This window comes from Pinus tabuliformis, chromosome Q (assembly GCF_031772625.1).
Source record: "Pinus tabuliformis cultivar Carrire ecotype Pingquan chromosome Q, CPIR1, whole genome shotgun sequence".
In the NCBI taxonomy this organism is placed as follows: Eukaryota; Viridiplantae; Streptophyta; class Pinopsida; order Pinales; family Pinaceae; genus Pinus; species Pinus tabuliformis.
In genome coordinates this window covers 667699252-667725314 of record NC_142296.1, presented here as the reverse complement: position 1 = coordinate 667725314, position 26063 = coordinate 667699252, and the positions used below count along the sequence as shown (strand labels likewise).

The window sequence follows — 26063 nt, the reverse complement described above, 5'->3', positions numbered from 1 at the left end:
TAGGCCCATGGGTTTCTTTGATGGAGCAACACAAGGAAGCTCTTTTGGAGGAGGGGGCCTAATAAGACTGTTTGGATCTAAAACTCTTTGTTTTAGGATTGAGATTGGATCACGGACAAACACTAAAGCTGAATAGATCGTTGTTTGGGACCTCTCGACTTTAGAAAATCAAAAGAAAATGAAAAGCATTCAAATTATAGGGGACTCTAAATGTGTAATTGATTGGCTGTCAAGACATGCACACTTAGATGTTCTAAATCTATCAGCAAGGAAAAGCAAAATAATGGAGACAAAACGATTTTTCAAGACATAAGTTTTTATCATATATACAGAGAATTCAATAAGGAAGTCGACAAACTTTCAAAGAGTGCCTTAACTTTGGAACCAGACCTCATCATATTTGAAGACATTGATGGGTTTTCTATTGAGGAATCTTACTCCATGTCTTTAACTTCAGCATACTAACTCTTTCTTGTAAGCAGGAGGACTCTACATAATAACACATCAATTTTTTACTATTTTTGAACCAAAAATCAACAAAGCAGTCTTTCGTTGGAAGTATCTTTCTCAGAAAACATATATGCATAAAAACAAGACAAACTCTTGATATCTTATAGTTTTAGTTACAAAAAAATAACAATATTTTATTAGGGCAACTGTTTTTGTAAAGTCCTTGAAATTCATTTGTAAAATCTTAGATTTGGAAAGTCTAGTTGTAAGTGTAGTTTTATAGTGGGCCACCATTCTAACTTTCCCAACCCCAATAAAGATTCAATTAAGCAATCTTTAACCCTAGTCCATATAAATTGCTTCATCTCCCATGCTAAAAATTCCCATGAAGAGTTGCTAGGTAACAAAACATAGTTATTTTGTGCACCATCCCAAATAATTAGAGCAGGCATCATGAATATCCTGATTTTTTCTACAAAATTACATTTTGAGTACAAGGTCCTTTGGGATAATTTGTGGCTTTTATGATTCCATTTATTGTTTTACCAATAAATTACTTTGAATTTTAGATATTTCAGGTCCACAATGCTTTGGATTCTTTCAATAACCTCAAATATAACTTACCAATTAAAATTTTCTTTTTGTTGATTCAAGTTTTATGGTACATGCACTCCTTGCCCACTTAAGAAGTGTAACTTCAATTCAAGAAAATGAATGTTATTTGTTTTCATTCTAGGCTCCCCTACATATAAATTTTATTACAAGACCCTCATCTCATACAAAATAACCTTTGTACCATTTTGAGATGGATATTTGATATAATGGACAACATATATAACCAATTGTATAAGGACCACCTTCCCAATGATAGAGATGCTTATGTGAGTCCATGAATTTGAATTACTTTTTAGCTCACCTATGATTGGAGCCCATTCCCAACTCTATGTCCAAGATAGATAGAGGAAACCCTGAGTGCATAGATAGAAATTCAAAAATCTAGAATTACAAGACGTAGAAGATCGTCTTTTGCAACCTTTGGTTGACTATTACAAAGAAAACATTAAACTTATCCTTAATAATATCATATTCAAATGCTTCCTTTAAAATTCTAAGGATACTCAAAATATTCTTGTTTTATTCAATACATACTTGCCTTGCCAACAAAATGTCATCCATAATTTGGACAAGAAAAATTGGCGTGGGGGGGAGAGGGGGGGACTTGATAAACTTTTAGGCCTTTAATCATATCATTGGATTTTACATACTTGTAAATAACTTGATGGTGACTTAACCATCACAATGAGGAGAACGGAAACATGGGGAACCCTATATTGACCTGGATCTAAGAAACTATTAGCCCTTATTAATAAGAACAAAATAAGATGTAGTAGAAAACATTAATTGTCTAAGTTACATGTTATCAGTTGAAATCAAAATACGATAGAACCTTCCTAAGAAATCCCATTAAAATGTACCATATGATTTATCAAGGTGCAACTTCAAGAGCATACTTGAACCTTTACACATATGCCACAAAATCTCATTGTTCTTTTAATATTAATTTAGGTAACAAAGGTTTCAACCTTGTTGCAATTGACTTTGATATGACTTTATATGAGGCGTTACACAAAGTGGCAGCCCTAAAAGACATCAAAATTTATGGTGGCCACCTTCTTTGTATTGAGGTAAGGAAAGTGGGGTTCAATGCCTTTAACATTCTCCTTTATTACTTGACTTTTCCACTGCCTTGTGCAATTTTTGTTTTGATAATGCGCCACATTATCTGGTATAAATCAACTTGAAAGTTATTAGGCCTTAGGGATTTATTCCTCTTCAAGAGAAATTTTCCTCTTGCAATTAATGTTCTAAGAATAATAGAGCCAATGACTAGCATTCATCTACATGACAAGTTATAGAATATTGCTCAAAATTTGTGTATAACTAGTTTATGATCTTATGCTTGGCTCATAAAGCATATTTTTAAAAAAATTTAAACTTCTTTACACACTTGAGCATAGAGCATATTTCTAAAAAGTTTTTAACTTCTTTACAAACTTGAACATGTCCTTCCACAATAATATTGTCATCTTTCACTTTCTTGGAGATTTTATTCTAATTATTCTCTTTTGTTCCATCTAATAGAAAAAGGTCATGTTATTGTCCCTATCCCAGAGCCATTATGTCCTTGATTCTTGTCTCTAGGATGCCCAACCTTGACTCTTGTCTCTAAGAGGTATATTCCCTATTCTACATTATATTTATATCATTTTCTAAATAATCTTCTTCCTATTGAATCCTATAGGATGCCTAGTCTTAGCTCATGTCTCTAGGAGGTATCTTCCCTCTTCAACATTATAGTCATATCATTTGCTAAATAATATTTTTCCTTCTGAATCCTACGTAGAGTATAGGAAATTTCCAATTTTATTTCATTCTTTTTTGTGGGGGATAATGCTCTTAAATATTACATTTTAGACATTTTTAAAGTCAAAGCTTCCTAATGCATGAAACCACTCTTCCTTGAGTAAAACGTTGTCCAATTTTCATCATATAATTTGTTTTTACTTAAATATTGATTTCTAAATTCCATGTCTATGAGAAAGACTACCCTAAAAAATCTTATTAAATGGATTTTTTTCCTACCTAACATTTCCTTTCTTCTTAGACCTCTATAATAAAATTCGAATCCCCAATCTTAAACTATTTAAGATATCTATTACTTTAAAAAAACAACTTTAACATATCAAATTATTTTCAAATTATAAAGAAAATTCTAAATCTTTAAAAACACTTTCAATATTATCCAAAAGCTTCTTTGCCCAACTTATTTAAATGCTAAATAATTTAAGTTAAATCATATAATTATACTCCCCACTATATTTAATTCTTTCAAATAACAAATAAAATTCTAAACCTTTAAAAACACCCTCACTAAAAAGGAAAATAATTTAAATTAAATCATATAATCATGCTTCCTACTAGAAAAACAACATACCCGCAACTTTTAGTCTAAAGCTCTTGCGGATACCTTCCACCTATCTCCAAATGGAAGGTTTAGCTTATCCATATAATATGTCAATGACTTGGATTCTTAACAAAAAAACATACATGTTTTTTCAATTTTAAAAACTTAAAAAAAAATAAAGACAATTCCACAAGTATCTTTTGTTCAAAAAACTTACAGACCTTATTCATATGAGTCATAATAAAGGGTTTCTCAAAGAGACTGCAAGAAGTATTTAACAACATAACCGGACATTGAATGAGGAGACTTTAAATATTTAAGTCAGGTCATTTAACAACATAACCCAAATATTGAAAGACGAGAGACATAAAATATTTAACCTATATCATTAGCTAAATTAGACCAACTTTCCTCTTGGAGTTTCTCTAGATCAAGATTTGGGAAATCTCATATCATGCCTCACTAATTTTTATAATATCTTAATGGGGTTGCTTACTTATTTAAAAAAAATGTGTTTTTCTCTAGCTTTCAAAAGAGTCATGTTGATTTTTAGGTAATTAATTTGGAAGAATAAAATAATTATAATCAGAAGAATAAGGCAATGTAAGGGGTTGTAAAGTAGAAAGTTTAACGATAAATTGACAAGGTTGGAGTAAGTTAACAAGTTGAATGGGTAGAGAGATAGAAGGTTCATGTGAATTTCTCTTTCGAATGGGGTTGATTGGCATAAGCAATGGATTTAGAATGAGGTTCATTAGTACAAACAATAGATTTGGAATGGGGTTGATTCCTATATGTAGTGGATTGGTCTAAAGTGGGCCATTGAGGGATAAAACTATGGCGGGGATGGAAGAAATGCCAAGGTCCACCATATCCCTAGTTGCAAGAGCAACAACCTATTTTTTGGAAGAGATATTTCCATAAGTCTTCCATATCTTTTGGAGTTTTTTCTTCTACCATTTTGACCAAGTATTTTGACACTAATTAGAAAGGACTTGAGACTTAGATTTAGATAAGCATTTACTTTCCAGGTGGGAATGCTCATGTCAAGCTCGATGCTTGCAAAAAGGCTCTTATAGCCAATATCTTAAATATGCACTTAATTACCTATCCCAATAGTGTTTTTTGGGTATGGATTCACTTATATTCATGACCACACATAATTTGTCATGAGATGACATATCCTCATTAAGAGTTGGCTAGGGTAAGCAAAATAACACCCCAGATTGTTCCCAATCTTATTCAAACTACAAATGTTGTAAAACTCAAAGGAAAAAAGGGGCACATGGACCCATACAAGGGGTTTTGATGGGAGTTCAGTCTAGGTTTAAATTCAATTGACCAAAATTTCACAGAGAGGCTAACTCTAATTCAAAAATATATCCTTCCTTCAAATGTCTATCCCTTTCGCCAATTGAAGGTAACATAACTAGGAAATAAACTCTACTTTAAATTTGATTGGGGCAACAAGTGATAGACATAGATCCATGTTCCTTTTGTTCCTAGATCAGTGAGACCTTGGGTCTCTTCTTGCCCCCCCTCCTCTTGTGTGGTTGAGTGACTTCCTTGAGACCCATGGGGAGTTTCCATTATAGTGCATATGGTGCACATCATCAAGCTAGACATATTAACTCTAAGTAGTCCCAAAGTCAAGTTGCTCCCATCCAACACACTACTACCTAGGTTTGTCCAAGTAGTTAGGTTTCCAAACAAAGTTTACTTTCCATGACTCTATATGTTAGAAAACTTGGGGCTTACTTGCTCTTATGCTCCCCACGATCACATAATTGAGCCTGTCAACCTTGACCACTCCCAGAGGATATCATCCACCATTACATTGGCCCTTTCACAAATAATAATGAGTTTAATGAGGCTTCTTTCTTACAGTACCCTTACTTATCCTTAACATTCAACTTTGACATGCCTTAACATATTGTCTTGTATTCAACATTAAATATCATCAATTTCTTACATCTCTCTTGTACTTGCACCTTATTTTACATCTTCCTTCAGTTGTAACATCTAGCTTTTAGCTATACACTTAGTTCATTATCTTTTATATTTTTCGTGTTGATATAGGAGTTTGTTTTGCACTCCCACTTTATACTTATGATGTTATTACTCTTTTAGTTCCATAAATTACTTTTGTGGTCATCTATTCGACATTAATAAATTTATCTTGGCTACTTAGAAGATCAATATGAAAGTTACCTTGAATCTTCTTGTTCTTTAAAATACACCCAAAACAATTGTTTAGAAGGACACATTCTAATAAATTTACATATCAATCATTTAGATTGAATCCTACTCATCCCATTCGTTGGGACCCTTTCTTTGACATCAAAGGAATTAAATTGTGGTTTACCTCTCCCTACACATATGTGAGCAACTCTTCTTAACACGGGAGGGGTTTTAGGAACCAATAAAACCTCCTTAAAAGACCTCACCCTTTCTCTCATCATTTTCCTTAGGTGCTTTAACTTGGTCCATTATACATTAGCTCCTTCTCTTCGTTTGGCCTTGCTATATATATGTGTGTGTGGTTTGCCTCTTCCTACACATATGTGAGCAACTCTTCTTAACATGGGAGGGGTTTTAGGAACCAATAAAACCTCCTTAAAAGACCTCACCATTTCTCTCATCATTTTCCTTAGGTGCTTTAACTTGGTCCATTATACATTAGCTCCTTCTCTTCGCTTGGCCTTGCTATATGTATGTGTGTGTGGAGAGAGAGAGAGGGAGAGGGGGAGAGAGATCTTGATGTTGATCCTCAAACTTGTACCTTTATTACATGCTTCACTTGATAATCCTACCAAGCTAGACACCTTAATTAGCATCGATGGGTTCCATTGTGTACCATCTTAAAACATGAGGAAGTGCTAAGGGGTTTCTCCACAAGGTTTCTTAAAACATTTATATGAATATATTTTGATTTGTTTCCACTTATCATGATGTGTCTAGTATACCTACACCTCATCTAGGAGAGAGTACAACTAATGACATTTGAAATGATTGCTTTGACTAAAAGGCCATAAGTGGGGGGTTCCATTCCACCAAAGATACCTAGGGTTTACTACTCATTACAGCTAGGGTTTACTACTTGCTATAACTATGATTGCATATACCAATCACGGGGGCTTCAACTTGTTTACAAATATATTAACACATTGACTCATAAAGGAGATTTTGAAATTATGAGAAATACAGTCAAGATTTTGTGGGTATTGAAGTGGAGTGGGGGGGGGGGTTATGGGTAGAGTATAAAAAGGGGTACTTAATAAAAAAAATATATATTTAAAAAGAAAGATTATTTTATAAGAAAAAATGAATTGGGAGGGGGTTCAACAAATAAATTTTGAGAGACTTTTATGAATGAGATTATAGGTATTTTTAGATATCACATGAACACAAGGGCTATAAAATATGTTGATTAAGAATTGACGTTGTTTATCCAGGTCACAATTTTGCCCGGAAAACCATTTTTCGCCAAAATCCGGTCATCTTTTATTTAAAAGATTCCAACTATAGGAGTGTTTAAATCATTTTTTGATTGTGGAAATGACTTCAACACCATAAAAAACCCCTAAAACACCCAAAATCCTTAAGCTTAACAACTATAACCTATAACAACACAAACATATACTTAATCGAACTAAAACTCAAATAAAAAACAATATCAACAATGCATGAAAAATAAACCCATCAAACTATATAATCATTCTTTAAAACTAAAAAATAATAAATACAATCACAAATACAAATATAAACCTATAAATTATATAATCATAAACATATAGACTATAAAATCATACTTTAAAACAAGAAAATAATAAATAGAATCACAAATACAAATATAAAATGATGGTAAAACTACAACCCAAATAGAAAACAATATCAATGCCCTATGAAAAATAGAGTACTTTAATACTAGAAAGTAATAAATTAGTTTAGAAGGATCCTTTACCTCCTTCCAGATTTGAAGGAGGTACCATTTTTAAATGCGTAAATACGGAAGAATCTTTGATGGAAAAAAAAAACCACGTAGGCAGGTGAATCACCTTACCCAGGCTTGTCGGTTTTTAAGCTCCTTTAGTACAAAATTACTTCTGGTTTCCTCCTTTTTAATATTTGGCGGGGACGGCTGACATTAAGCCCCCGATCATATGGCAAGATCCCAGGCATTGACCGTGAGTGTCTGCAACTCGTGCATGTGACCACTTCAATCTCCCTACTATTCCACACTATTGATTTCTGTCTCGCTGTTCGCTTGGGTTGGAAAAGATAGTTTGTTCCAAACGAGTCGGGACTGGAATGGAATGACTTCCTTTGCATTTGCATTTGCATTTGCATTTATTCGTCGGGATCCGCAAGAAACAAGGGTTTAGGCGTGCGATCGGCTGGAATTTTATCACTTGCGGTGGCTGTGATCGGCCCAAAAACGTCTTGGAAGGATTCGCAGTGTTGTCGGCTTCAATTTGATCCGCGTTTCACCTTCGGCCGTTAAGGTATTCTTCATCCTTTGCCGCTTTCCTTAAAAATTAATAATTTTGAGCTTAATCCTTACCTTTTGATCCGATGGATTCATCTCTGAGAACTTTTGCACCGAAGCTTTCATGTTTCAGTTACCGAAACACGGGAAAGATTAAATAGAAAGCGAAAATTGATAGGATTCATAAATACGTTTTGCGAAGAGTCAATTGTTATGCTTATGCTGAGGTAAATTTCAGTTGTAGTGCTGGATTATTCACCAGGCATTTAGACACCATATTTAATTGCAATACAATTAACCTTACTAGAGAGAGTTTCTATTAAAATTGTTTTCTGAAACTGAAACTATTCGTCTGTACAACAAAAGCATGTTCCCTTTACAACGAAATTATTCTTAAGAACAAAGAGGAGGAAGAAGGAACTGAAATCACCCATGCTTATGGTTTTGGGATTTTGATTTTATGCGGAAAGCGGTAGGCAGGATTCCAATTAACCAGTGAAACTTGTTGTTGGTCTTGCACTGCTAGAAGCAAGCTATGATGGTGTTGGTGCGTAATAGGGCCTGAACATCTGTCGGTTTAGAGTATTGAGTTTAGTGTATTCTGTACTGGGGCCAATCGTACACATTGTTTGTGGGTCTTCCGTCATTTATATGTTATAAAATAATTGTTTTGTTCCGACAGGAATTCAAAATTTAATCGCAGAAAGAAGACATGATTTTGTTGAGGTCATGTCACTTCGAGCAACTCGCCTTAATTACAATGCTCTCCAGGATCAGAAGTCTTGATTGGTATGTGCATAGGAGATAGATAGTCATGCTATCGTCGATCACGGTCTAGTAGAGGGCATTTAATAGGACGTACAGTTATTGGGGTGTAGTACTGTTTGTAAGGTAGACAACCGAAGTTACCTCAAACAGGGAGTTTTGGAAACAGTGCTTTCAAATTTTATAAAAACACACACATATATATAGAGAGTATATGCATACATGATTAATATATATTTATCGTCAATAGTAATATAGAACAGTGGGCATTATTGCGTGCATGGGATGCGACCCAATATGGAGGCTGTAAATGAATATCAGACGTGATGGTGATGAAAGGAAGCTTAAACACGGTCGTGAATAGAACATGTTATTAAATAGAAGTCATTGAGTAGAACTGGTTAAAAATGCATTTCAAGAAATATTTAATGAACTCCAAGTTGGATGTGTATGTTCCTTATCTCAAGGACCTTCTTTCTATTACTTGGACTAAGTAATCATGCGTCTTGTCATGATATTGGGCCATTTTTTGTATGGCCAAATGATCCAACTTCACGGATTTGTCCAAAAGTGTCTTATCAAACGAAGTTGGATGATCTTCGAAGATCAAATGCATTGGTCAATTTTATTAGATATTAGGGCCTTCGATATGTGTGCAAGCATTCCAATTCCATAATACTTTTTGAACATGATCAAGAGTGGAACCAGAATCAGGGCAGCTGAAGTTCTTTGCAATCCCTGTGCTCCAAAGTATTTGATGATTTTTTGTCTATTATGATAGGGCTCACAAGTTGACAACTTACCATAATTAAACAAGTATAAATATTTAAGAAACTATCACGGGTCCAACTTAACCTTGGATCTTTTATGCATTGAGAGGGATAAAAACATACTCATCTTGAATTTTTTTGATCCCTCTTGCTGTTTGCTAGATTTGGGATTTTGATGGATCTATGTTAGTTTATCGCTCAGCACATACACTTGACCGTTTATTCAACAACAGTTATTGTAGTGCCAACAAGCAAATAGGAAAACTAGATGGACAGACTCACATCATTGGCCTTTGCATAGTTCCAGGTTGAGAGATAATTGCAACAAATTTGTTTAGGCGACCTCAATATATTTTCCAGGGAGTTTTTAAGGTGATGGTAATTTTTCCTGTTTTTGAGAATTCAATAAAATCTTGACAACATCATCTATTGGGAGATTTGAAGGGCATACTTTTTGTATTAAAACTTAAACTTTGTTTAATGGAAAGAAGTCCTCGGGAAGTTCTCAGGCGTGTAACAAAGTAATCTGCACATCAAAAAAATTAATTGAATGGCAGAATAAGGATAATAAGGCAAAAGCCCTTATTGGGTTAGGATTATCAGATATCTGGATACATCATCTGGATCTGTGAAGTCCAGTAGAGACGTCTGAGGATCATTAGAAAATTATTGGTAGGAAGGCACAGAGTGCAAAGTTTCTGTTAAAGCAATATTTTGGTTTGATTATGTCAAATGATCAAAATATGGTAGTTTACAGTTGGCAGAATTTGGAGTTAATATAGAGGATGAAGATGCAAAGGTGACATTGTTAATGGTCATGCTCTCTAAATATAGTAGTGCAGTATCTACACTTACTCAAATGTCTTCACAAACTTCAGAATTTGTTATTTCAACTCTTTTTGCAGAGGCAAAAATGTTAACTAATGATGAAGGTGAAACAATAGATCAAGCTCTTTTCTCAGGGTTTAGAACAAGCAAAACTAATAATAGAGGGAAAGCCATCATAGATAATGGAAGAACATGTCATTAATGTGGAAAAACAGGTCATGTTATATAGAATTGTAGAATTAACTTGAAAGAAATGCCTTATTAAACTCTGAGATCTGGAGAATAGTCTGTAGTAGTACATTCTCCTTGAAGTGGTGATGACATTCTTCCAAAACCAGTCTCAATGCCTTTGAGACGAGGCAAGTAATCTTCAATGCAGTCAATGTCTTGCAGATCCAAGTGCATCAATTGATTGTCAATTTGGATGACCTTAGCCTCATTAAGTTTCGAAAAAGAGTGCACCATGTTTTAGGCAAATTCTTCTAATGATTATGGAACCAAAACTTATCTGCAACATGGATACCTTAAAGACCTTGATTTTCCATGATTAAGAAGAACATCTTCCATATTTTGCTTTCATAGGTTATAATAATGGCCTGTAAGCTTGAATTGAGAATGTAGAGATCTCATAGTGGAAAAACTGAGCAAGTACATCAAATAATTGCAAGAAAGCACTAAAAGTTGTGCTACTTTTAGATAACAATGGTATGTTCTATGCTTAGCACAATTTACTTCAATGTTCCTTTAGCAGCCCAATGACAATTTCAAATTATTTCCAGTAGCAATCACATTAACCATTAATCACATTGACAGTAAATGCAGATAGAACATAAAAACATATGCAGAAGACAAGCCAAGACAAGAGGACACCAGATTTGGCGGATGCTAGGGAAAAACCCCAATGTGGGGAAAACCCTTTGATCAAATCTTCTTATTATTATTCAATAGTTCAGTAGAGAGAGAGAGTACAAAAATCAAATTCACTTGCCCAATACACAGTCAAATTAGCCCTGTCAAATTCTGCAGTCAATTGCAGTCAAATTTCAGCCCTAACCAGAAAGTCAATGCTGGTGAAAACAGTAGCAACCCTTTTTTTAATGCTGCTCGGTTTTCCTTGGTCAAACTCAGCCTGAACAATAGGTCAAATGTAGCCCAAAACAGCTCAGTCAAACTCAGTCAAAGGAGAGATAAAATCTGCTGTAATTTCTGTGGTCAAACAGAAGTCAACCTGAAGTCAATGCAGGTCAACATGCCCAGAAAATCTCGGTTTTAGTGCCAGTCAATGCGGCTTCCCAAAATCGGAATTTGCCTCTCAAAGCGTAGTCAAACAAAGTCAAGAACCCTTCGGTCAACGCTGGTCTGAAGTCTGAAAATTTCAGCCTGCAATCTGTCTCAGAAACTTGTCCTTCATCCACACGTGTGAGAGAGAGAGAGAGAGATGATACCCAAGCTGTACGAATAACCTGATTAGGAGAGAGAAGAATTGATGAGTGAGTGATGTCCAAATGAGGTGAGAGGTCATTCCTATTTACACAATTCGTTGAGGGTGAAATGACACATCTATTGGGCTTCTTGGGCCTATATTAGGCTGAGGCTGACCTAAACAATTTGCAAATGTGAGTGAATAAATTCAAAATTTTGCTTTTGGTTGTTCGAATGAGATGATCTATATATCAAACTTGGACATCTCGGAAAGAGGAATACATTGCAATAATCATCTGCATCATATGAGCTGTCCTAAGGTGGAATTGGGCGCTAGTTGCCAATTTTAACACTCCCTCTCAACAGGGAGAATTCAACTTGCCAATTCATCTGTCATCATCATGCCATCCTGTCATCATGTACCATCTATGTCATCACTACTCTGCTTTGCTGAACCATGAAGTCATAATGAAGAAGTGATCGAGAGTGACTCACAAGACCTTACCACTCTCCACTAACACAAGTCCGTCCTTGATCTCAAATCAAGTTGTTGAACACCATGCATCCTAGTCATAGGGAGTACGACAGTACACGATGCGTCCATCGGTAGTGTTATAGTCCCTAAACCACTTTTCCCAGCTCATTGGCCAGATGAGAGGTACTTCCCACGAGTCTCAGACTCCATGGGTAGGATGTGTGCTGGGACATCGGTAGGAGAAGGTGAACCACTCATCCTATGCATATGTCAATCGTAGGGGAAGGTGAACCACTCACCCTACACACATGTCAATCATCATGGGGTATCACAGGGGAAGGTGAACCACTCACCCTGTACATAGCGCACCACTAGGGGAAGGTGAACCACTCACCCTATGGTTGCTCATAGCTCCAAGAAGTACCCCAAGCCCCCAGGAGCTCCCAGAGCTCAGTGTCCAACTCATGTGGGACCCTCATAGGAGTGTCTTTCCACGACTCCAAGTCTCTCTCAGAAGGTTAAGAATTTGACCTCCTCCAAGGGCTTCTTGAGAATATTTACGATTTGCTCATCCGTCCTGATGTGTTGGAGTCTTAGTTCTCCCTGTTGTACCATGTCCCAGATAAAGTGGTGCATGATATCAATGTGCTTGGAGTGGTCGTGGAACCCAAGATTCTCTAAAAGTCGAATCCCACTCTGGTTGTCGCAAAAGATCGCGGTGGTATCCAACACGTGCTCAAATAGCTCACTGAAGAGCTTCCTCAACCAAATAGCTTCACAGCAGGCCATACTCGCAGCAATGTATTCGGCCTCGGCTGTGCTTAAAGCAACCGATTTTTGTTTGCCACTCATCCAAGATATTGAAACAGACCCCAAAGAGAAGCAACACCCAGACGTGCTTTTAAGATCCACCACACTGCCAACCTAGTCAACATCTGTTTAGCAGGCCGACGTCAGAGGTGTAGTCGATCATTGGGTTCAAGGAGATCACAATGCTGCCAGGCGAGACTCCTTGGGAGTTGGATCAGAGATTGAAGTGCACAATTCGCGAAGCCAATACGACTTTGACAGATGGACAGCACCGCAAATGGTTTGTAGCATCGCTAACGCTGCATTTGAGGAACGCACTGTCACAACAGAGGTTAACAACTCAGGCAGAGGCCTTGGAGATTGCGATGAGACTACATGAGACCCCGATACAGGATCTTAACCTGGGAGTTCAGCAGATCCACGTGCAGTTGAAAAACTTATGCCTTGAGATGCAAAGTTTGAAACATGACAGGACAGCTCGCCCGGAAATCATGATGGAGAACAACTGATTCTTGAGAAAAAACGCTCTGCTCTTGTCGCATGTCTCGTGCAATTCCTTCAAATGTTGCCAAATTTCGGCAGCTGTCTTACCGAAAGGAATCTGCGGTAACTGATCATCAGTCACAGAGAGTTTGAGAAGCATAACAAAGTCTCAATTTCGATCATCAAACTTATCTTGATCGGTACCAGCTGTACCAGGACGGAGCTCTTTGTTCAGAACGAGCTGGTCAAGACACCTATATTAAAAAATGGTCAACATTCTCTGTTTCCAAATGTTATAATTGGTGCCATTAAAGTGCTGACTGCCTTCCAACATCAGATTGGTTAGCGAGGCCATCTGCACATTTCCAAAGACACGGAAAACAACAAAGAGTCTGGCACGGATTTTAATGCAGATGCCGGTTGATCCAAACAAGAATTGACCAGTGCTGGAAACAAAATTCAAATCTGTTGACTTGAAAAAAATCAAGGCACGAAAAACGATGCATCCAGAAAATTCTGACGATTGCCCAGCTGAGGTATTACAAAACCCACATCAAATCTGTAATCGGAATTTTTTTTCGACAAACGAGCCACACACAAAATAAATCTGTCAATTGACAGAGATTCTGACTGAATACTCCTTTCTCGGTCAAACAACGGTATCCATGATTCACCGACCAGACCCTTTCTTTCACATAACAGTGAAATACGCTGCCCAGGAAATAGTGGATAAACACGCAGATCAGCGATTAACTGAATGCTACGGGCCACAAAAAATGGTACTTCCGACAATCCTCTTGTCAACACAGCTTCAGATACATTATAGCATGCTTAGGTAAGAAATTGAGGCTTTTCTTTCACGAGATCCTCAACAGTGATCAATACGTGCCAATATTCCAACAGATCAAAAAACTGTCCTCAAAAAAAATACCGGGTATAAAAAAATTCTGCGCGTGAAAAGATACCGGGATCAGTATCGAGCTCTGAGCAAGTTCGATCTCCTGATCTGTCGACAGTGACGATGACTGAGACGGCGAAAGTATAGTCGCACGCTAGGGAGGAGCCGTGTTAGGCACACGGGAAGAAAAACGTGCAACTCAGGCCCGACACTGTTGCTTCTTCGTGAGATTGCCCAGGATTTCAAGCCGGACTTGAGATGCACTCCGAACCTCCAATCGAAAAAAATTTCGATGAAAGCCCTGCCATTGTTGAGTCCAGTTGAAGCGGCAGTTGTTTGAAGGCGCTAATCGGTTTTCTGTTGGAGGAGAAGTTGCAGTCACTTTGCTGCGGAAGACGATGGGGATAAGATTGATCCGGCCAATCCTCTAATTGGTGTGACAAAACCCAACTGATATTCAGCAAGTAGCAGGTACCAGCTTCCACAGAATGGCCCAGATCCAGATCCCTGCGGCACTTGTTTAAAACCACGTAGATTTAGAGCCCTTCAGTTTATTAACTGTGACCCTAAATGAAAACTGAAGGAAAAAAATTCTCCACAGAAGAGCAATTTCGAAATGAAGCACTAAATTTTTCAAGCTATGAAAAATTATTTCGAAATAATACCAAAGCTCTGATACCATAATCAATGAATGAATTGAATTATTTTCATGAGCATATGAAGCTCAATAAGTAATACAGAGATATTTACAAAAATAGAAACATCAAGTTTCTATTAGGAAATAGAAACAACCAGTTTCTTCTAAGAAACTGCTAATACGATAAAAATAGAAACAGCTAAAAAGAATGAGCATTAAACACTAAATAGCATTATTCTAATAAGTTCTGCTGTGTAGAAATGTGGTTTGCCACCCTTATGAGACCAAATTCCACGGGCTGAAGGGAGCCACGAGTTGATTTATTTGGCTGGTTGAAGGGACTACAATGCCCAACCTTTAGTGTGGCTGATTTATCAGTTCTGAGGCTGAGACCTAGGCTCCTTAGAGAAGGATGAATTGCTGGTTAAAGGGAGCAGCAAAAAATCTGTCACAAGGACGAGCTACACCTGGTGAAGAAGACTACGAGTTGCATCATTCGCTGGAGCAGATGACTGCTGCACCTGTAATACAAATTTCTGAGTACATCCTCCTACCTGGAAATGATATATGAGTGCTTTTGTAGTCACCCACTATAAGTTATTCTGGTATGCTGATATAAATCTTGAAGCATGTAAGTCATCCTCAGTCCACTTCTTCTTCACTGTTTGGCTATTTTGTTCCACTCATAAAATTATCAGTTGTATGTATTTCACTTCTTAATTTATGCAAAAGGGTATCAGCTGATTTGAAGCATTTCCATCAAGTGAGTTGGCACTATCTATGCATTTTGAAAACTCATTTAGCATATGAGATCCCTGTACGTGTTTAATTGAGACAAAACTCAAGGAAGTCACTTTCAGCACTTGTTTAATTCTGAACGGAAAATGTTGCTTTAAAATAACCTTTTAGTGTTCTTTGGTCATTGTATACTCATTGAACCAAAGCTCAAACAAATCTCCACCTACAGCAGTGCCCCATCAAACTGTTTGACGGAAAAGCAACTGGAAAACTCTATAAACTCTAATAACAAAGTGGGCATTTGGAGGAATTTCAAAGAGGGAACATTACAAACTTGGTGGGGGGACCAAGAAGAAACCACACCAAGATCCAAAGGTTCAGGCTGGTTATATGAAATCATTAGACAAATTGGTCCTTGATGAGGAGTTTGGCACCATACAAAGACAATTGACCCTAGAGATGCCAAATTGTAGAATCATATTTGTCTAGAGGACCAAGAAACAGCCACACCAAGATATAGAGGTTCAGGCTGGTTATATGATATTGTTAGACAAATTGGTCCCCTTGATGAGGAGTGTGACACCATATGGGGACAATTGAGCCATTACATTATTTGCATTGGTGCCTTTAGGATCAACCATGCAATCAAAGTTTGAGGGAATTTGTGTTCTCTCGAGTGGTGGAACATGCTGCTTAGGCATATACTGAAATAATCAAATGCATTGCCATAGAAAAATTAAGGAGGGTCCTGGGGGAATTCATAGGCTGAAACAACACTTGGCAGGAATTAGAGGCCAAATTACTCCATGTGAATCACCACAAATTGGGGAGATTAGGAAGGAGTTGTTAAATAGCTTTGAGAAGTTTCAGGAAGAAAAAGCTAGGCAAAAAAAAATAGAGGTTGAAATTGGGAGGAACAGGAGTTTACAACAAATGATGACTACCAACCCCCATTTTGATTTTGAGGGCTCTTCTTCTATCCCTTGTACTGATGCATCGAACCCCTTCCGCTATGTTCCTCCCTCTATGGAGTCCATGCAAGAAAAAAAAAGGTAAGGGTAAAATGAAAAAGAAGGGTGATATGAATATCAAAAGTTATTTCACTGTCACACCCTCCTCTCCATCAAATGCGCATGGTCCTCAAGCTATTAGAACTTTGCAGCCCACTTTAGATGACCATTGGAAGAAAGAATTGAGGGAGACTGCTTATGATGACATATCTAGATGGTGGTATGATGCTGATATCCCGTTCACCATATTATGAGCCTATGTTTGATGCCATATTTGCTGCTGGAAAGGGCTTCAAAGACCCTACTATGCATGAGTTAAGGGGGTCTCGTTTGCAGAAAGAAATTTCCTCCATTGATGAGTATTTGAAAGATTTCGAAAACTCATGGGCAAAACCAGGATGTACCATCATGTCAGACAGATCGACTAATCAAAGGAACCGTACCATCATAAACTTTCTTATCTTTTGCCCACAGGGAACCATGTTTCTAAAATCAGTTGATGCATCTGATAGGGTGAAAGATGGACAATTGTTGTTTCAGCTATTGGATGCAGTTGTTGAGGAGGTGGGGGTGGCTAATGTTGCTCAAGTCATCACAGATAATGCCTCTAACTGTGTTCTTGCTGGTAAACTGTTAGAGGAAAAACACAAAACCATCTTTTGGACCCCATGCACATTGCATAGACCTCATGCTTGAGGATATTGGCAAATTAGATTGGGTCAGGAACACTGTAGATCATGCCAAAAGCATAACAAAATGTATCTACAATCATTCATGGATTTTGAGTCTGATGAGGAGACACACAGGGGGCAAAGATATTATTAGGCCTGCCATCACTAGATTTGCAACTCTTTTTTTGACATTGCAATCTATGCTTTCCCAACATAGAAACTTGCAAAAGATGTTTTCCAGTGATAATGGAATCAAAGCCAGTGGTCTAACAAATAGGATGGCAAAGATTTGAAAAAGAAAGTTAATGAAGAAATATTTTGGAAAAAGGCAGCAGAGATTGTGAAGGTTGCTGAGCCACTGGTTAAGGTGTTGCGGTTGGTGGATGGGGAAAGATTGGCTATGGGCTTCATTTATTAGGCTATGTTTAAGCAAAGGAGCAAATAAAGAGGGCATACAAGGATAGAGTGGCTAAGTATGGGCCCATTTGGGCAATCATTGATGAAAGATGGAACAATCAACTCCATCGCCCTATACATGCAGCTGGGTATTTTTTGAACCCAAGGTATCATTATAAAGCTCTGGAGGCAGGAGCTTTGGGTGGGGAGGTTAGAGATGGATTGATTGACTGCATTGATCGCATGATCCCATTGGAGAGTGATCAGCTGGAGATACACCAATAGGTCACTTGTTTCAGCAAAGCCACAGGTACCTTTGGCAAGAACCTAGCAAAGATTGCAAGGGAAGCAGATGAGCCAGGTAAACAAAAATTTCAATTTTCAAATTCTTATTTTGTTAAATTGTTTATAATTTGAAAGTTGATTGTTGGATATAATTTGTTGAGCTAACTCTTTACACTACTATGTTTTTTGTAGCACAATGGTGGGAGGATTTTGGTAGCCATTATCCTCAATTGCAAAAGTTTGCAATTTGTATTTTGAGTCAAACTTGCAGTGCTACTGGGTGCGAGCGCAATTGGTCTATCTTTAAGAGGATTCACACGAAGAAGAGAAACTGTTTGGATAAAAAACGTTTAAATGATCTAGTCTATGTCCAATACAACCTACGGCTCAGATGCAACTAATCGCTGAACAAAAGACCTGATTCAGATCCCATTGTGTTGGAAGATATTGATCCAACATTAGATTGGGTAGTGGAGAGTCATCCAGCAGAGTTTGATTTTGATGATGATCTTGATTTGGATTTACAGATGGAGGCATCACTTGAACATAATGTTCAGTTGAATGCAGATCCACTTGTACCACCCTCAGGCTCAGCCCCAAGTCCTCCAGTTGCAGGCGCTTCCTCTGCTCAACCACGATGGAAGTGCATATCTCGTCTATCTCAGCGTGTAGCTGCTGCACAACCTGCTAGTGCTACCATTTCTACAGTTGCAGTTGGAGATGATGATGAGGAGGAGCCATGGGTTTCCCTGTCTGACTCTGATTCAGAGTCTGAGCCAGATGATGTTGGCTCCTCTAGCAGTAGCCAGTAGTATTGGTGACTAGTGATGTTTTACAATTTACTTTTGTTGTAGAGGCCATTTAGATCCTCCTTGGTTATGTGTTTTTGTTTTGATCTCTATATCATGTATGTATTGGATAGTGCACTGGGTGCCATTTTGATATAATGGATATATTCATGAGCCTACTTTGATCATATGTTGTCTTCTCTCTATATTCTAAAGCTTTGTGTTTGGAAACATGAACGAAAATCTTTAAAATTATGTTTTTTTATAAAAGAGTAAATATTTAATGTATTTTTTTACAACGATCGAGTCATTGAAATCAAACCGGCCGAGTCGATACCGAGTCGGAGTTGGAGCCGACACTCGGCCGTTTCCGAACTGGAGTCGGAGTTTTAAAGCACTAATGTATCTATGTATGTGTTCCAGTCTTGAGGAATTTTGGAAAATGATGTTGCTGCTCCGCTTCATGCTTTGGCAACAGTGACTTCATTGATTGATAAACAATGGCCCCTTATCATTTCATTCCCTTGTTTCTCCTCTTCATTCCTTTCCTTTCTTTCCCATAACCCTATTTAGTGATAAATTAGTCATTGGGAACAAAACACATTGTACAAGAGGCTATCTGCTATATATATAGTGATAAATTAGTCATTGGGAACATAACACACTGTACATTGACTTAGGTGCTTCACAACATTTTCTAATGGGAAAGATTGGTAAATTGATTTTGTAGATGACATCTTAGATTTTGTTCTTGTTGCCATGAGTTGAAAGCAAGGGACTTGTGCAAGTTCATATGAAAGATTAGAGGTTTCTTGTCCTTGGTTTGAAAAATAATCTACTTCCAATTGGTTGATATTGAAGCATAGCCAACACTTGGACACTATCTTTAGTTATAATAGATGTGTTATCATTAACAAAAGGAGCAAAAGGGCAATTGCTATGGGTGTGGAGAAATAGGTTTTCCTTTGGTTGGTGGAGGCAGAAGAGAAGAAGACCCAACAAAGGGTAGGTAAGTCACAAATTTATTTTACTTTATTTGCTAAGGTCAAAGTTGAAGAGAAGATCCTTAGGGAGAGTGAAGACGAGGTTGCTTCTATAATGAAGTAAGATGATGCTTCCAAAGAGAAGCAAAAGAAAAACTTTGATATGTTGAGCTACTGTGGCATGGAGGAGGTGAGTTTAATGAACAAGCCAAGTTCTACATTGATGGTGGGAAGGTTGATTGTTTATCCAACATGTGCTCTCATCTAGTTAGTGAGTCATTGGTCAAATAGATGGTTGGTGACATGACTCATTGTTTACCAACCTTGTGTTGAGGAATGTAACTAGTGTCGGTCTTCATAATTGTATTTGAGTCATGATGTAATTTACTTATCAAAAGAAAGAAAATAAATTATGATTAAAGAAATTGACTTATTAAAGCATGGGTTTCATGCTTGGGTCATTTGTTTGTAAGTCAAAGTCTCCATTGTAGGCTTCTAGGGTTTATGTCAAGTGTCCTTGTCCATGTCATAATGTAAATAACCCTTCTTGGGATTTATTTGTCAAAGAAGAAATTTATGTTATTGTAAAATAGGTCAATTAGGCCTCCTCCATCAAGTCGGCCTCAAACTAGACAAGTTGGCCTTAACAGAGGGGCAAAAACTCCTATATAAAGGCAATAACTCGACCTCATTTGTCACTCTCACTCATCAAGTTCGATCTGCAACTTATAGGGCCAGAAAAAGTGTGAATTTCAAGGAAAGAGGAAAGGGCCAGTGAAGGAGGAGGTCTATCTCAAGCATAAAAAAGTCGAAATTATCTATCTCTCTCTCACACCTGTGAAGCTGCTAAACCACTGGAAAGGTCGAAACTTCTGTTCTGTTGTTGGGCCAAAACTTTGCTGCTGGGGTTGAAGTTCTGAAGCTGGGAAGTCGAATTTTTGGATTGTTGCTGGGTTGAAGCTGCTGGACAAGAAGAGACTATTGAAGGTTGCTGAATCATTTTGGAGGGCTGATTTGGTGGAGGAGGAAGGTCTATTGGTCTAGGTTCTTGGTCCATCTCATTTTGAATTACTGAAAGAAGAGTTCTTTCACTGGGTTTTCCCCTGTTGTCGCACAAAGTGTCTAGGCACCGCGACAACGCTCAGAGTAAGGGTTGTCACTCTAATTCTTACTCCGTTTAGCCTCTCTCCTAGACAAGTCAAGGGGGGTAGTCCCTAAGGTGAATAAATGAGAATAGCCTGTGGAATACAGGCTCTACGAGACTAAAAGATGGACAACTTGACGAACGTAAATGAGTCCTGGTTAACTGAGATGAATAGATTAAACACTAATACAACCAAGACACAACCACAAGATAAAAATGATTTTAGACCAGTGCAACCTTATATTCAATTAACCATAAACTAGATAAAAACAAGTTACCCAGAGCAATTTATAAATGTGGCAAATAGTGACGATCATGATGATTAAATGTAAATGCCCAAAACTGCAATATATTCTAGCAATTAAATCCCATGAAGAATTATGAAAATTAATTGCTAAGCAATGATTCTAGATTTAAAATGATTTTCATTAATAACCCAGATCTAGAATAATTTATCATTCTCCAATAGTCAATGATTTTAAAACATTAATCGCTCTTGACAATAAAGAAATTACTATTATGAAATGACACCAGAGAACTTTAGATTAACAATTTAATTATTCCTTAGGCAATTAATTTAATGTGGTAAAATGAAGAAATTAAATTTTTTAATGTGACCAAAAATAATAAAATCAAAAGGACTTCAATAAATTGAAAATTTTAATGAGCCATAGGCCACATACAAATATATATTTTTTGAAATGTGAGGGCTTAAACTCTGCTTTTGATTCATTTCCTTAGTAATCAAAGTCACCAAAAAAATTAAAATTTTTAATTTTTTAGATTTTTAATGTTTTTTAAATATTTTTTGAATGAAATAAAAAATGAAAATCAAAAAAATCAAAACACAAAGTCATAAAAAAAGAACCAGATATACAAAAATAAATAAAACCCCAGAAACCCAAGTCAGAAAACCAAAAAAAATTACAGATCTATGCACAAAAATGGTAGATCTATCAGATCTGAGGAGTATGAGTCCAACTCTGCTCCCAGATCTGATAATCTAAGGCTCTCAATAGCCAGATCTATCAATTTTCCACACAAAAAATTAAATTTTTAAATTTTAAAAGAGGTGCTAACTCAAAACCCTTTGTGAAAATTTCCAGATCCAAGAAATTTTAAACCCTTGGACTGCAAAAAATTTGAATAATATCTCTGGAAAATTATGTTGATAAACCCCAGAGATCCAGATGTTACCCTCTAGGCCCTAGATCTGGACTTTACACAGATTTCTTCCTCAGATTTGTAGCTGTAAGACAACAAGAAAACGCCCAAACAATATATACAATGATAAAAATGAAAACCTAGAAAAACCCACATTAGAAAAATAATTACAAAATTTAAAACCGCAGGCTCTAATCAACCATATTTGCCATTATACCGCACAAGAAATCAAATTTTTTAAATTTTATGGAGGTGCTAACTCGAAACCCTTTGTGCATCACCAACAAAAATAAATCTTATGATAAGCTCAGGATTAATTTTACTAGGCTCCTCAAAAAAACAATAATAGATTGAGAAACAATAATAAAACTCAGACAAATAGAGATACTTGCTATTACGTTCAAAATTTAGATTATTATTTCAAACCCCAGTGACTGAGCAAGATATCTAAACTCAAATCACTCTTCAGAAGCTATCATCAATGGCTAAAAAAAATTTATGCATGAAAACAACACATCTTACAGTATTCCCATGAAGAGTAACACTAGCAAAACTTAACTCCAAAGTCTTTCTTTATTATCCGGAAAAATATTACACAAGAGCTTCTTGCTAAGACACGACTCACAGGTCGGATAAATTGATTGAAAAATGACTTCCTATTTAAAGATAAATCCTCCAACAGCTAGTTCGTGTGATCCTCGTCAAAGCAATCTGGACCGTTGATGAGGATTAAAATTTCTTTTAATCTCATCCGTCGAAAAATTAAATTCTTGAGGAAATTCGGTTTTTTCAATTAAATGCATTAATTAACTCAAAAATAATTTTTTTTGAGTTAATTTCCCAAAAAAATTGACTTTGACTTAACCCTAGGGATCAAAGGTTTAAAATTTAGCAAAATAATTAATTTACCTTAGTCCCGTGATCTTTTAAAATTTAATTTTTAAGGACCAATGAATTTTGCCTTTGGAGAATTAAATTTATCTAGGACCTAGAATTAATTAAATTTCTGGCTTAGGATTTTAATTAATTTCTGGACATAAAATTTAATTAATTAACCTATGAGGGGATAAATTATTTTTCCAACCTTTAAGACACTTTACATCATGATTTTCGTATTTTTTACATCATAAGGGGGAAAATCCATTTGTAATAGACCTTCACAGACTACCCATTTCTGCGATACAAATATAGTCGAGCAGACCAAGTAATTTGTAAAATAACCTGACCAAATAGTTAAGATTATTCCCAAATCACTTTTACATAGACTCGATCTATAACACTAGGACTTGCCTAATATCCTAGCAATAAAATCCATTCCAACTTTGGGGTAAGACTAAAGGAAAACTCTGCCGACCATCCGAGAATGGATCGGTGAAATAAAAAACCTCCCAGAATGGAGATCGTCACTAGAAAAATAGGTTTACTTAGTTCGTTACATACATGACACAGAGCTGCTGAGATTATTTACATTATACACATGCATAAAGGGCTTACATAACATCTTGGAAGTCAAGCTGATGATGACAGTTGTACGGCATGAACACATCGATCAGAGGCTATCCCTTTTGCGAAACAGGGGATGTACTGCCCTGGGTCGTTGACACGTAGTGGTCAACATCTCCTATATAGGGGTTTTAGCTTTGGCTGAGTCCCTACATCTGGTGTCGTTGATCTGTGTTTTGGTTTTCGTAATTGCTTGCATAAGAAAGTTAATAAGAATATAAAGACATCACAAGTAATTATCGACATAAAGAAAATATTTCTACCTTTCCGGTTTCTAACACCTTGTTGGATATAGGTCAAATAGAGAGTATGAATACAATGTGGGAGTGCCAGTGCAACAGAAGAAGATGGATCCAACAGTCCTTTCGATCTTTAGATACCCAATGAGCATCAAGTAAAAGAGGATTCATTTGAGGAAGCACAAAATAAAAATGGTGGGAGGCATATTGTAGAAGAGTGTGGCCAAAAATCCACCTCCAGGCCCTCCAAAAGGCCCAGGCATACCAATGTTCATCCTGAACAACTTGCTCAACGCAATAAGGGACCACAACTCCATGAGCAAGAGGCAATCTGCATCTAAAGAAAACAGTCCTTAGAGAATGCACTTCCAACAGTCTTCATTTTGAAATATACAAAAGATGAAACATACAGTTATTTGGTGTCTTTAATTAATCAGCACTGGTTAATATGAATATGTGAGGCTTGTAGAAAGCTAATAATCCAAGTAAATTGTGTAGCTTTTGGAGTACAAAGTTTCAATTAAGAGCAAGTAGTTAGTTTTGAAACTGGAGACATAAAAATAAATGCATGAGGTTGCAGTGGAAAAACCTTGGAGAAGAGTTGTTGAAAAATTAAGGGTAGGTAACTGGGGCAGGATATACTACAGGAAAAGGTAATAATACCCATTTGGTAGTGCTGGAAGATACATTGCAGTTTGTATGTTAAATTTGGGACTGTAATTTCTGTTTGCATTAGTTGATATAAATTATATGTTGCTTTGTTTTAGTCTACAGTTTGTGTTAATATTGTGCTTTGTTTTTCTATCTCTTCTTGAACTGACCAACATGTCCACCTCAGCTTGAGTTCTTTCTTGGAAAATGCTGAACAGTTCTGGTGTTGATCTTGTGCTTTGAATTTTTGTATCTCCCTAGTCAGATTGACTGACATGTTCACATCAGTGCGTGTTCTTTCTTGCACATTGCTGAATTACATGTTCATGGTTTAGATGCACGAATTTGTAAATGGAATGCTTTTTTGAGGCTATATTTGAAATCACAACATCCTGGAAGGTGTTGCAATTTGCAATGAAATTTCTCTCAGGGATATTTTTTGGAATGTTTAAATCACCTATTGAATTCATAAATTGTGTTTTGGATGCGTTAGATATGTCATCCAAATATTTTTTTTGCAGTTACAACTGTATGCAATTTCTTTTGGAGAATTTGTGAATTTGTACAAGTGCAAAGAGCACTTCAGAATTTTGTAACTGGCATTTCGCTATAAACCTATTTGTTATCAAATCGAATTATTATTTGCTTTTTACATACTGAAAGAATTAGTTATTGAAGAGGCTGCTGCTTTACACTGAAATTCTACAATTGATGATCTAACAATTTCCTTTAGTAATTAAGCCCATTTGAAAATATTTTTGATCATAAATTACTGGTGTCTAGATATGCATGAGTTGTTTACAACTACACTCCTGGTTTTCCTCTAATGCATATAGTTTTGAATACAAAATGTAGCTTATCTATTTTTCTAATTAGTGTCTTTAATATCAGGAGCCATATTGGAACTGAAACTATATTGTTCTTGTTGAAGTGACAGACATTGGTTTGATTGGAATTCCAAACAAAGGCATGAGTCAGAAACCAGCAATGCAATACAGGGCTCCCACTGCTAATGGTTCTGGTCGTCGTAGAACAGATAAAGATCTTGGTGGTCGCTCTGATAAGATAGCTTCTTATCCTGGAAGGTCCAGTTCTGATAATTCTGGTAGTGCTGTTGGATTCCATGCCCTATATAATCATTTGAACAGTGAGAATATCAGCCCTGCTGACAATAATAGACTTCCATGGGAAGGAACAGTAAGTGGAAGCAGAGGTAGAGTACCTGAGAGGACCCTGAATGACCGCCTGCTACTCATAACGATGCTTCTTATTGGCCAGCCTGTTGAAGTCCAGGTGAAAAATGGGTCTATTTACTCTGGGATATTTCACACAGCAAATACGGAAAAAGACTATGGTTTGTCTTTTATGCCATCCCCCTGTTTTGTGGATAGAAACTTTTAAAATCCCATTATCCAACCAATATTTTACTTGAGACTTTTGAAATGCATTTAAATTAAACTCTGAATTGTTTTTCCTTTATCTGTTTCATCAAAACATTA

The 26063-nt window shown here is 36.7% G+C and overlaps 1 protein-coding gene across 4 annotated transcripts in view; it reads left to right on the top strand.

The window, feature by feature from the left end:
• The first annotated feature begins 7534 nt into the window (after positions 1–7534).
• The window catches only part of LOC149221316 (uncharacterized), a 289929-nt gene continuing 271400 nt past the window's right edge, over positions 7535–26063 (top strand). For 2 of the 4 annotated variants that reach the window (XM_089385075.1, XM_089385072.1), the window contains exons 1-2: positions 7535–7920; positions 25496–25918. In XM_089385075.1, the coding sequence (XP_089241201.1) occupies positions 25534–25918 (385 nt within the window). In that variant the 5' untranslated portion in view covers positions 7535–7920; positions 25496–25533. Of the gene's footprint in view, positions 7921–25455; positions 25919–26063 lie in introns of all 4 variants that reach the window. The other 2 variants (XM_089385073.1, XM_089385074.1) reach the window with 2 other exon arrangements.